Source organism: Loxodonta africana, chromosome 11 (genome assembly GCF_030014295.1).
Source record: "Loxodonta africana isolate mLoxAfr1 chromosome 11, mLoxAfr1.hap2, whole genome shotgun sequence".
NCBI classification, from domain to species: domain Eukaryota; kingdom Metazoa; phylum Chordata; class Mammalia; order Proboscidea; family Elephantidae; genus Loxodonta; species Loxodonta africana.
Window position 1 is genome coordinate 54079068 of NC_087352.1, and position 13506 is coordinate 54092573.

The following is a 13506-nucleotide window of genomic DNA, read 5'->3' on the forward strand; positions in this document are numbered from 1 at the left end:
AAAACATCTATCCTTTGCTAGAACATACCTTTAAAGGATATGAACACACACACAGGCAAAATTGCTTATGTATCAGTTTCCATGTTCTGTCTAACAAAAATGAGTGATTAAAACAATAGAAAGTACAATATGTGTTCCAAATTTCACTCATTAACAACATACAGTAACTGTGAAAATGTACTTGGCTTTGATTTGGCAATCTCTTAATTTTAGTAGCACATCAATAAAACATTTAATATTGTTACAAATAAAAATTTCTGTCTTTTTTAGGGTGGTGTTTATTTCTTATCTTTTATTCATTTTTTCTTCCTAAATTCACTTATTTTGCACATTTCTAATTTTAAATTTGTTTTGCTAGTTTCTATACAACATAAAAAAAAAATTGACTAGAAATATAAGAAAACAACTTTAGTAGATGTGCCCCTAGCTCCAAATGATAAATTCGTTCCACTGGCACAAAGCTGATCAAGTGACAAGGTGTGGCTTTTTGTAGATTTTTGCATCTGCAAGGAATTGTACATGGAGGGATGTAGCAATTACCTACTGACACCAGGTTAGGTCCAACACATATATTACTCCTCGCTTACGATACACCAAAATGGTAGGTATTAACACTCATACTATGTGGATGTGCAAACTCAGGTTTGGTTGGGTTGAACACTTTTCTAAGACTATATGCAATTATTAAAAGAGGGACTTAGGATTAAAACCCAAGATATGACTTTCTCTAAAACCTGTATAACTTTTCTGATGTCTGTCTGATCTTAGAAGTCATTTAGACCAATTCCTTCCCTTGAGAAGTAAGTAAACTGAGGCTCAAGAATAGTAAAATGATTTCCCCAATTGTATACAATCAGGTGATGGCAGGGTCAAGGCCAGACCAGCCCTTTTTCATTCTACGCACTGTTTTGATTTATTTTCAACTGTGAACTGTACTTGAAATAATGAGATGCTGCTAGCAAACTGATTTCTAACATTAGACTCCTTATCTTCTACTATTCCTTGGCTAAATTAAGGTCTTTTGAAAGTTATACCAACTTCTTAAGCCAGAAAAACATTAATCATTATGTAACATTGTTTCATGAGTATAATCTTATTGGACCTCAAGAATGACCTCCAATGTCTATATTGATAAGGGAAAATATAGACAATGATGAAATACTCAATTCCAATCATGTTGTTGTTATTAGGTGTCCTAGAGTTGGTTCCGACTCATAGCAACCCTACATACAACAGAATGAAACACTGCCAGGTTCTGTGCCATCCTCACAGCTTTTGTTATGCTTGAGCCCACTGTTGTAGCCACTGTGTCAATCTATCTTGTTGAGGGTCTTACTCTTTTGCACTGACCCTCTACTGTATCAAGCATGATGTGCTTCTCCAGAGACAGCTTCCTCCTGAAAACACATCCAAAGTACATGAGACGGAGGCTCATCATTCTTGCTTCTAAGCATCATTCTGGTTGTACTTCTTCCAAGACAGGTTTGGTTGTTCTTCTGGCACTCCGTGGTGTATTGAATATTCTTGGCCAACACCATAGTTCGAAGGCATCGATTCTTCCCTATTTGTTGTCCAGCTTTTGCATGGGTATGAGGAGATTGAAAATACCATGACTTGGGTCAGGGGGCACCTTACTCCTCAAAGTAACATATTTGCTTTTTAATACGTGAAAGAGGTCTTTTACAGCAGATTTGTCCAATACAATATGCCACTTGATTTCTTGGCTGCTGCTTCCATGGGTGTTGATTGTGGATCCAAAGTAAAATAAAATCTTGACAACTTCGATATTTTCTCCATTTATCATGATATCTCCATTTATCATGATATCCAGTTGTGAGGATTTTTGTTTTCTTTATTTTGAGGTGTAATCCATACTGAAGGCTATAGTATTTGATCTTCATCAGTAAGTGCTTCAAGTCCTCTTTGCTTTCAGCAAACAAGGTCTTGATATCTGCATACTGCAAGTCGTTAATGAATTTTCCTTCAATCCTGATGTTGTGTTCTTCTTCATATAGTACAGTTTCTCTGATTATTTGCTCAGCATACAGATTGAATAAGTATGGTGAAAGAATACAACCCTGACACACACCTTTTCTGATTTTAAACCATGCAGAATCCCCTTGTTCTGTACAAATGACTGCCTCTTGGTCTACATACAGGTTCCTCATGAGCACAATTAAGTGTTCTGGAATCCCCATTCTTTGTAATGTTATCCGTAATTTGTAATGATCCACGTATTGAATGCATTTGCGTAGTCAATAAAACACAGGTAAACATCTTTCCAGTATTCTCTGCTTTTAGCCAATAACCACCTGACATTAGAAATGATATCTCTCTTTCCGTATCCTTTTCTGAATCTGGTTTGAATTTCTGGCAGTTCCCTGTTGATGGACTGCTGCAACCATTTTAGAATTATCTTCAGCAAAAATTTACTTGTATGTGGTATTAATGATATTGTTCGATAATTTCTGCATTCTATTTGATCACCTTTCTTTGGAATGGGCACAAATGTGAATCTCTTTCAGCCACTTGGCCAGGTAGCTGTCTTCCAAATTTCTTGGCATCTGTTTGTTGAAACATCTCAATTGGTATTCCATCAGTTCCTGAAGCCTTTTTTTTCCCCAATGCCTTCAGTGCAGCTTGGACTTCTTTCAATACCATTCTTTTTTGGTCACATGCTACCTCCTGAAATGGCTGAATGTTGACCAATTCTTTTTTGGTACAGTGACTCTGCGTATTCCTTTCATCTTCTTTTGATGTCTTCTGTGTCATTCAATACTTTGCCCAAAGAATCCTTCAATATTGCAACGCAAGGCTTGAATTTTCCTTCAATTCTTTCAGCTTGAGAAATGCTGAGAGTCTTCTTCTCTTTTGGTTTTCTATCTCTAGGTCTTTGCACATTTCTTCATGATACTTTGTCTTCTTGAGCCACCCTCTGAAATCTTCTGTTCAGCTCTTTTACTTCATCAATTCTTCCATTCCCTTTAGCTACTCTACGTTCAAGAGCAAGTTTCAGGGTCTCCTCTCACATGCATTTTGATATTTTTCTTTCTTTCCTGCCTTTTTAATGACCTTTTGCTTCCTTTAAGTATGGTGTCCTTTATGTCATCCCACAGCTCACCTGGTCTTTGGTCATTAGTGCTCAGAGCATCAAATCTGTTCTTGACATGGTCTCTAAATTCAGGTGGGACAGACTCAAGGTCATACTTTGGCTCTAGTGAACTTGTTTTAATTTTCTTCAGCTTCAACTTGAACTTGCATATGAGCAATTGATGGTCTGTTCCACATTCGGCCCCTGGCCCTGTTCTAACTGATGATATTGAGCTTTTCCATCATCTTTTTCCATAGATGTAGCCAATATGATTCCTGTGTATTCCATCCAACAAGATCCATGTGTATAGTCACCATTTATGTTGTGGAAAAAAGGTATTATTCTAATTTTACTAACAGGACACAATGTCTTTCTTTTTCTCACCTCTTTCACTTGTTTTACTCATTCCTATATGCAGTCGCCCTCTCTAGGCTTTGTAATAGTTATGTACTGGTGAATATATGTAAAATAAACCTCTTTTTTTTTTTTTTTGCTAATAGAATATCCTTCAAGCTTTACAACATTTATGAAATCAAGTGTATCAGAAGTAAGCAAATCCTTCATTTAATTTATCCAAGTCTGACGGAAGAGTATGTGGAATTGATGGCACTCACTGTACTGGACTGGAACATTTCTTCACACTGATGCTGTCATCCTGTACTCAACATGGTAGATGAAAGAGAGGAGTTGTGCATGACTAGGTAATGAAGTAGTGAGCATATGGCCGACTTACCCTCGAATTAACCACTTCCAGGGAGATGTTCTGCGGTGGGGCACTTGGCACTAAAAGGAATGAAACGATTTGGGATGGTTACTGTCAAAGTCATAGGAGAGAAACGTCAACCCTTTTTTTTTGAAAAGAAATAGTGTGTCTTTTCTCACAGTTTATAATTCAGTAATAATTATGTACGTTAGTCCAGGTGGCATTTCAAAATTTCCTTAAAGAGGTGAAAAATAACTACATCTGTTTATTTTTTCTCACTTGGTAGCCAGTCATCCATCTGGGGAGACTCCAAAACAGGCAAGAGAGCACCCACTGTGACACCGAATACTGCCATTTAATTACAGCTTTCTTGTGATAATCTTCCCAGAGAAGCCAATAAAAACACACAGGAGATTTCCTACAGTGATTTTTAAGGGCTTAAGATATTGTGCATTTAAGGATCTGCATGGTTTTATGTTGTAATTTGTCATTCTAATGGTCACCCATGTTGCTTAATCTCTTAAAAAGCAAAAATGAAAAATACATTGACGTATATCCCAGTTTTTTGGTGTATGTAATTAAACCTTTGGGTCATAGATGAAAGCAGGTTACAAAATAGTATTTGGTGAGTCACTTCTATTAACAAAGGAGTAGGTGGCCCTCCCCCCCACTCCCTTTGTGGATTTAGGTATTTCCTATCTCTTACCTACATTTTGACTACTCCACTTCTTCCTGTCAGAAGGAAGAATATACATGACTCTCTTTTGAGTACTTGTAATGAATCCTTACTATATAAAAAAAAGTGAATATTCTATCATGTGAGTTATTTACAGACAACTATTTACTGAATGGCTGTTATGTGCCAGGCATTATTCTATGTATCTGGGATGAATCATAAACAAAATAGTTTCCTGACCCACAACTGGAATAGGAGCAGCATTCAATAGGCTTAACACATATTAATCCATCAAATATGTAGTCCCTACCCTGGTGGAGTAGTGGTTAAGTGCTACAGCTGCTAACCAAAGGGTCGGCAGTTCTAATCCGCCACGCACTCCTTGGAAACTCTATGGGGCAGCTCTACTCTGTCCTATAAGGTCGCTATGAGTCGGAATCGACTCTACAGCACTGGGTTTGGGTTTTTTTTGGGTTTATTCTTTCCAGGACACATTGATGAATTTAATAAAAAGGAATTTCAGACATTTCCAAGAATTTAAGGGCCATTTTTTTTTTTTCATTTTTTTCCCTTCTTTTCCTTGAACTTAGACCATATGCTTATTTTCCTAGGATACTTATATTTACCCTGTATTTATCTATGCCCTACTCTGATTTTACCTTCTGAAAAATAGTTACCATGAAGGTATAGTGTATGTCTGGCTCATTTTTATATTCTCCAAACTGATAGTCAATTAGTATTTACTGACTGAATGAATAAATTAATACTTACTTAAATATTAGCTCCTGGGCCTTTCTGTGGCTGTTAAGTAAAAGGTTGGCAGTTGGAATCCACTAGCTGCTCCTGGGAAACCCTGTGGGACAGTTCTTCTCTGTCCAGTAGGTCACTATGAGTCAGAATCGACTCGACGGCAATGGGTTTGGTTTGTTTTTGGATCTTTCTGGGCATGATTAGAATGACAATCATTTATTTTGTTTTGATGTTGAACTTCTTGTTTTACCCAGTAAAACCCAGTGCCATCGAGTCGATTCCGACTTATTTCTTGTTTTAGTGCTTGATAATGGTTGTAGCTATTGTAGCTTTGGTCAAATGGTCATCTGATGTTTTCTTTTCATAAATTACATCAACAGTCTTGTTTTAAAAATTTTGTTAGTTAGGAAATAGACTAGTATTTAATTTTTTAGTTCATGTTATGATTTTCTTATTAAATTCAAAATGCAATCTCCGTGAGGACAGGGATTTTTGCCTTGTTAGGCGCTATAGTCTCAATATCAAGGAGAGTATCTGGCACATGGTACAGATTCAGTATATATTTGTTGACTGACTGACTGAATGAATACAGAGATTATAAGTCATAATAAAAACTCTTTCATATTCAGAGTTTTGGTCACAAGTTATTTTTTATTGCAATTGAAGTATAACATATGTATAAAAAAAAATAAAGAAGTGCCCAAATCTTAAAGACGTAACTTGATGAAGGGGTGTGTGTGTGTGTGTGTGTGTGTGTGTGTTCCCATTTCACTTCCAATTAAATCAAAATATAGAACATTTTTGATATTCTGGAAAGCTCGCTTGTGTCTCTTCCTAGTTAGTACCCAAAATAACCACTATTCTAACTTCTCTAACACCCTAGATTAGTTTAGCTTGTTCTTGAGCTTTCTACTATAATACGCTACATTTATCCATTGTACTGTTGAATGGCATTTGGATCACTTCTACCTTGAGGCTATGTGAATAAAGCTGCTAAGAACATACTTTTGCATATCTTTGGTGAACAACTGCACTCATTTCTCTTCACTATACATCTGGGCAGTTTTCCAAAGTGGCTGTACCAATTTACATTCCCATTAACAATGTAGGAACATTCTGGGTACCATACTTTGCCCAGCTTTTGGTATTTTCAAATTTTATTTATTTAGTAGTATAAATGGAACCTCAATATGGTTTTAATCTGTTTTCCCCGATGACTAGTCGTGTTGAACATCTTTTCACATGGTTGCTGGTATTTGGATATCCTTTTTAGTCATGTTCTTAAAGAATGATTTTGTTAACATGTATCAGTTTCCCAAACCCATCTACAAAAATTTTCATTCTTTTCTATTTCATACTCCATATTCATGCTACTATTATTTACATCTATTTTCTCTAGAGCTAAAATGAATCAGAAGGGTTCTCCTACATTTGGCAGTCTTTCCTATCTTCTCAGGTCTACAAATGCTATGTTATTAAATGAGTCTTCCTAAACTACCTTTTCACAGACCCTTAGATGTCTTAGTCCAGTCTCTAGGAAAGGGAAGGCAGCAGAGTCTTTAATAAAATAATCTATAAATTCCCTTTCTTTGAAAGAGGAAAGAGATTGACTGGAAATAACCACAATATATGTGATCAGAAGTTCTAAATTAACTGATAACCAAGGCAAAATTTGACATGGGTCATATTCATAATATTCTGTAAAGCACTGAAAATTAAAATAGACACACACCGAAAATAATGGTTTCTAATCTTATGCTGTAGATCATACAATTTCAAAACTTTTTTTGAAAAAAAAAAAACCCTTTTTAAAAACAAGGTTTGGAAATGATGCCTTGATTAAGATAATAAATCCTTAAACATGGAAAAATCTTTCTAGTTTATACTTTACATGCTATTGTAATACTTACATGCCATATCATATCTTGATAACTATATCACACCCACTTTTTAGCCAACTAAATAATATCAAAACAAAATTTCCATAACAGTAACTCAATTTATGATAGGTGATTGAATTTTGAAGGAAAAAAGAAGGTACCTTAGATTTATAATGTTTTATTCTAGGTACAATGCTAGGTGATATGTAATCCTCAAAGTCACTGTAATTTAAATTTATAAATGGTGTTTAACTTCTCATTTCCAGAAAGTCAAGATTACACTGAGATACAGAATACATGTAAATGGTCTTCTTTTTGTTACTACCACAATTTTTGAAGCCTGAGGATTATTTTCTGTATTAGGAATCAAAAGCCAATATTATAAAACTCTAAAGATCCTTATATTGAAGTGTTTATATATTTTTATATCTATTTATAATACAAATTTTTCTTTCCTTCTATTGATAGCATACTGGCTCTTCTCATCTTATGCATTGTCAGGAAGGAAAAGCAGAGAATTTTTCTACATTATTTAGAGGAAAATAAATAAAACAAAGAGGACTAGATGTTTGGTGGAAGGCAGGGGAATCCATATCTATCTTGGCTTTTCTATATTTGTCATTCCAAGATGTCTCATTGTCTCAAGAGGCAGAGGGGAAGGATGTAGTTCATTGCTTTTCTCTTCAAAATGTTAAGTAATTTATCATTTACAATAGGTTCATTAAAGCCAATCAGAGGTGTTTGGTCTGGAAACTCCCCTCAATATGGTGGAACATGCTGATTTGAAACACATGGTAATGAGGCATTCTGTCTGAGAGATCAAGTTCCTCGTATATTTGTTAATGAATCCCTGTACATACAGGCACCTGAATTCCTCCCCTTAGCAAATGTGTGCTGTCATGTATACACAATTTGTGCATCAAAATAATTAATATATAATTACTTATAAGCTTTTTCCTTATGGAACTAACAGAGGGCATTTATCATAGAATAAGAGAAACTCAATATGTTTTCACATTGAATCCTACCTCTTTATTTACTAGCTTATGTGAACTAGCTCTGCTGCTTACGACTTTTTGTGATTTCTTTCTAACTCAGTTGTGTCATCTGTAAAATGGGGAAAATAAAGTGCTATGAGGATAAAAGATTAATAATGCCAAGTGTTTAGAGCAGGGTTGTACTAGTAAGTACTGAATAAATATTAGTGATAATACTAAGAAGCACATTCCCATAGATATGTTTGCCTGTGAAACTTGGGTCCCACTGTTTTTGGGCACAAGGCAACATGGAACGGATATTCATGATTATTAATTCATTTATAAAAGCTGCAAACACAATCCCTGACCTACACGCTAATCAGTTCAAGAGATAGTATTTTGGGACAAACTAGAAAACTAGTTAAATTATATACTAAATATCAGACTTCTTAGATCTTATACTGTAAATTCCCAACGGTTTGAAGTGGGCCTCTATAGACCAATGGTATACCGGGTAAAAGAAATGAATAAAACACAATGTTTCTACCCAGAAAAACAACTAAGCACAGCTAAATTAGAGATGATAGGTCATCTGGGTAAAAATATAAGCATCTTAACAACAGGGAGAAAGAAGCCATTGGAATAATTAAGTCTGAAAAAAATGTATTTGCATTTCATTTTTATTCAATATTCCTTTGACCCCAACATAAATTTTTATGATAAGAATTACTCTGACATGATAAGAAATCTGATGTTCTCTACAACACAGATCCATTGAGTTACAGTCATATATTAAATTAGTTTCACAGATGTGGCAAATGGACCTAAAGATACTATACGTACAAACATTTTTACAGTTTTGGCTGAACTGTCTGATTAATTCAATAAATATTTACTGAGTTGGGAGGAATACAAAGATGAAGATAACATCATCCCTTATATTAAGGAGCTTGTGACCAATTGCTAGAAAAGGATATGCTCTTTGGTAAAGCAGAGGGTCAGTGAAAACGAGGGAAATCCTGAATGAAATGGACTGACAATTTAGCCACAACAGTGGACTCGAACATACCAACAAGAATGAAGATGGCACAGGACTGGGTACAAGGTCTTATTTTGTTCTGTTATACATAGAGTTGCCATTGGTTGGAGCCTAGTTGATGGCAACTAACAACAACAATAAAAAGTGTAATGAGAAAAAGAGATGTGCATATTGGCATAAACCAAAAAAACAAACCCATTGCCGTTGAATTGATTCCAACTCATAGTGACTCTATAGGACAGAGTAGAACTGCCCGCAGAGAGTTTCCAAGGAGTATGTGGTGGATTTGAACTGCTGACCCTTTGGTGAGCAGATGTAGCTCTGCACCATCCGGGTTTCCATATAAATATATATGCTACGCATTTTTTTAGGTGCTTACATGGATTAGCATATTTAATTTTTATAATATTCTCCTTTTAACATCCAAAAAGTCTAAGGAGAAGAAGGCTTCGTGAATGAGGGCTGGAAGAGAGAAGGGGCATGGATAATAAAGGACTAGAAGTCAAGATTATGGGGGTTATTTTGTTGAGAATTAAAAGAGATGAGCTGACGGTGAAGACAGATGCGGGTGAGGTCAGGGTACCTACAATGAAGTGGCTATGAAAAGTCCCTCCTTTCTCCTATCAAAGGTGTCTGATCACATTGCATAGCAATGTTTATTGGGGTTACAGTCATGAAATCCTTTTATATAGTGACAGGCATTTTCTAAATCCTGAACATTGCTACACTTTCAAAGGATAATTCTTGGACTAATGAGTAATAATCTGTCTTTCTCACTTATGACATTTAAAACTGAAGTGGAGAATGGGGCCACAGTATTACAGTTCAGAGTGTGAATCAAATCTACATAAATTATGTAAAGTATTCATTTTCATTTGTTTTGCTTTTATTTTTTTAATTATAAGTTGTGAATTAATTCATTCTGCCAATAAATATTCTGTTCTGTCTTCAGTAACAGAATTGGATGGATGGGCACAAAAATTGCACTAAAAAAGATACTGAAGTGGTGTCACGTATTAAACACATTTTTTCCTAAGTTGAAACTGCAAATGAGCATTACTTTCATGTCTTCTTTTTGCTGGGTTTAATAATATGCACCTTCTTCTTTGTCCCATTGATAATTGTATGAAATATCCACCCATATATTCCCAGATTAAAGAATAATGGATCAGCCAGGGATCAAAGCTAAAAGTAATTTTTTAAAAAAAAATTCGAATGATCAATAATTTATAGAAGTACACAGACCAATATCAGAACTACTACTGAAAAAAGATAGCTTGTTGCCTTTTCAATATTCTTGGGGGCTATATCTGCATTTCTGTACCTGCCTGAGTTCTCATTGTGCCCACGTAATAGATTCTATCATATTTTATTTTCGCTTTTTATTAAATTTCCCAACATTTCATTATCGCCCATTCCTTAGCTCTAATTTCCCCTTTGTTAAATCCAACATCTTCACTCCGAGTTCTTTCTCTTTTATGGCATTTAAGAAAACATGTCTAATCTTTCATTTCTTTGGCAATGAGCAACTGAAGGTATACATTTTCATATCTCAGTTTTAATATTTCTAGTGCCGAATTCTTCATGGTATATTTTAAATTAAAATATATATACAGGTGAACTGTGAGTTCATAATGTTAATAGTCTCAACCCATTAGAAGGGGTTACAAATTTGTCCTCAGATCTGCATAAATGTGTGTGTGTGTTTTGGGGTTTTTTTTAGTGTATTTTTAAAAATGAACACATAAACAATTTAATTTGAGCTCTTAGGTAGTACTCATGCTTTGAGGAGCTCCAATTAGGACACCCTTGACTCAGATTATATACCTTGAAAGAAAGTTTAAATTTGAATGCAGTAATGTGAGTGAATTAGCCCAGTTTCTGTTTTATGCTAATAGATCTTCCAGAAAATTTCAGTCCCAGAGCCTTGAAAATGGAATGTCGACGTATATGCAATATTCTTTTTCATTATAACAAATATTTAAATGAAGTTTCACTGTCATTAACTTACCATCAGAGAGTGTAACCACTGTTATGTCATCAGTAGATACTCCTGGCCCATAGCGATTGTAAGCTAGGAATCGAAGATTATATTCCGTGAATTTTTTCAGGCCTTCCAGTTTATAAGAGAGTCCATCAACCTCTATATTCTGGAGACATAAAAAGCCCAAACTGTTATTAAGGAGGTATATTAAAGCAGAAATGGCAGTCATTCCGTTCAATCAGCAGATGGGATATTAGACTCTAACTGACAAAACTATACCCTTGCCTTACAATGAGTTGCTGTAAAACCTAACCCGTGACAGAGACTCCCCCACTAAAGCCCCAAATCCTCTACAGACTCCTTGTTAAAACAGCACCATGCTATTTTTACAGTCATTAAGTTCCAATTTGTTTAACACTACCCGATTCACTGAACAGTGTGGGTTATTCCGCCCACACAAGAAACCCGTCAGGTAGAGAGCAGCTTGTAAAGTCCACAGGAACAATTGCTCCTGTAGCCCAAATGCGGTAATTTACCAAGAAACAATAGCTTTCTTCCTTCCCCTGATGAAATATCTCCATGGCTTTTGAAACTGACAGATACTTTGCCACAATTTTTATCTCCCAAAATGCTGGGAGGTAGGTCGGGACTGTTTTCACCACTTCCGAGCTGCAGAAAATAAGGTACTAGAGGTGAAGGTCGCCGAGGAAATCATAGCCAATTCACTCCAGAAGACCCGTTATTTGGCCCTGCACGGTGATCCACACACCTCCATCTCGACTGATTCCATTTTTGAATTTATTTAAAGCATTGGGTAAAAAAGCATTATTGAAAAACTAAAATATATTTAAAAAGTGGATAGAGTGGAATGGTGAAAAATAAAAGCTAAAATAGCATGGGGACAGCAAAAAAAAAAAAAAAAAAAGATTTTATAAGAGAAGCTCTTAGTAACGCTAATTTTATGACGTAAGTTGGGACTTGAATTATGTCTGATTGAATCTGTTGCAAAACACATTTTAAAATAAAAAACCCAGATCGTTCAGATTCCGTGGAATCACGTATATTACGCTGTTTGCCAGCCTTCACAACACAGAATAATAACCCAGGTATCCCGAGGTCACCTCTCTGTCTTTCCAAATGAATTATGCACCCGCCTATTTATTTTTACCTACACAAAGTTGAGAATCTGGAAGTAAGACATTTCAACAGTCCCACACATGCCACGGAAACCCTGGTGGTGTAGTGGTTAAGTGCCACGGCTGCTAACCAAAGGGTCGGCACTTCGAATCCTTGGAAACTCTAGGGGGCAGTTCTACTCTGCCCTATAGGGTCGCTATGAGTGGGAGTGGACTCGAGGACACTGGGGTTTTTTTTTTTTTTTTTGAATACATGTCACAAAAGAGAACTGCTGAGTTTCATGTGCCTCACTAAAGACTCCTTCACTCTGACTTTACCTGAAATTCTAATTCACCCACTTCCAGGTGTCTGAATTAACTGCAGATTAGAGGCAATGGGTAAGTGGGAGGAGGGCAGGCTTTTACAGGAAGGTAAGCTCAAAACAATGAAAAGTGATAAATGATAGCCTGGCAGTGAAGTCCTTGGATGGTGCAAACAGTTAATGTGCTCAGCTGCTAACCCAAAGTTGGAAGTTCAAGTCCATCCAGCTGTGGCTGAGAAGGAAGACCTGGTGTAATGTACTTCCAAAAGATCACAGCCATTGAAAGTGCAAGGGAACCCAGTTCTACTCGGACACACATGGGGTCGCCATGAGTCAGACTCAACTCCAAGGCAACTGGTGGGATGGCTGGGAGAGGACAGGAGTAAAATAAAATGTATCAGAATGAGAAAAACGGTCTGGTTGAGGCACTAAAGTAAGGCCACTAAAGTACAAGGGAAATAATCCTTTAGGATAAAGACTTAAAATGCCAATGCCTTCTGGTTCCAGGCCAGTTAATGCAAATGTGGATATGCTGGCCCAGGGCACTGCATTCTTAAACAGAACATCGATGACCTTTATTTTGACTTCATCTCATTGCCCATTTGCCTCTCTCGACAGCAGAAATCAATTAAATTACTTAACGTTTTCAATAACAAGTGTTTTTAAAACTAATCAACGATCCAGTTATTCTGCTGAACACTGGACTGAATCAAGCACTTGCAGGTCTTCTGCTGTTTCTTAGCCCATGAGCCATCCACCTGCAGTAAGCAGTATGGCCCAGTCTCTTTCCTACCTGTTCTTTTCCCGTAGATGCCTCAGTACAGAACAATCTGTAACCTTGGACTGGGCCATTTGCATAGGCAGGGGGTTCCCAGGTAATAAGAATTGAGGTAGGTGAGGTAGATACAGCTTGCAGGTTTTCTACTGGCCCTGGAACTTGCACTGTAATAAAAAGAAATTGATTAGTG

General features: G+C 36.3%; 1 protein-coding gene across 1 annotated transcript in view; it reads right to left on the reverse strand.

Annotated features, from left to right (window-relative positions):
* Window positions 1-13506, reverse strand: part of LOC100667292 (netrin receptor DCC) — a 706905-nt gene that overhangs the window by 174192 nt on the left and 519207 nt on the right. The window contains exons 9-11 of the mRNA XM_023543783.2: window positions 13332-13480; window positions 11128-11266; window positions 3825-3874 (exon numbers count right to left, since the gene is read on the reverse strand). Coding sequence (XP_023399551.2) covers window positions 3825-3874; window positions 11128-11266; window positions 13332-13480 — 338 coding nt within the window. The remainder of the gene's footprint in view (window positions 1-3824; window positions 3875-11127; window positions 11267-13331; window positions 13481-13506) is intronic.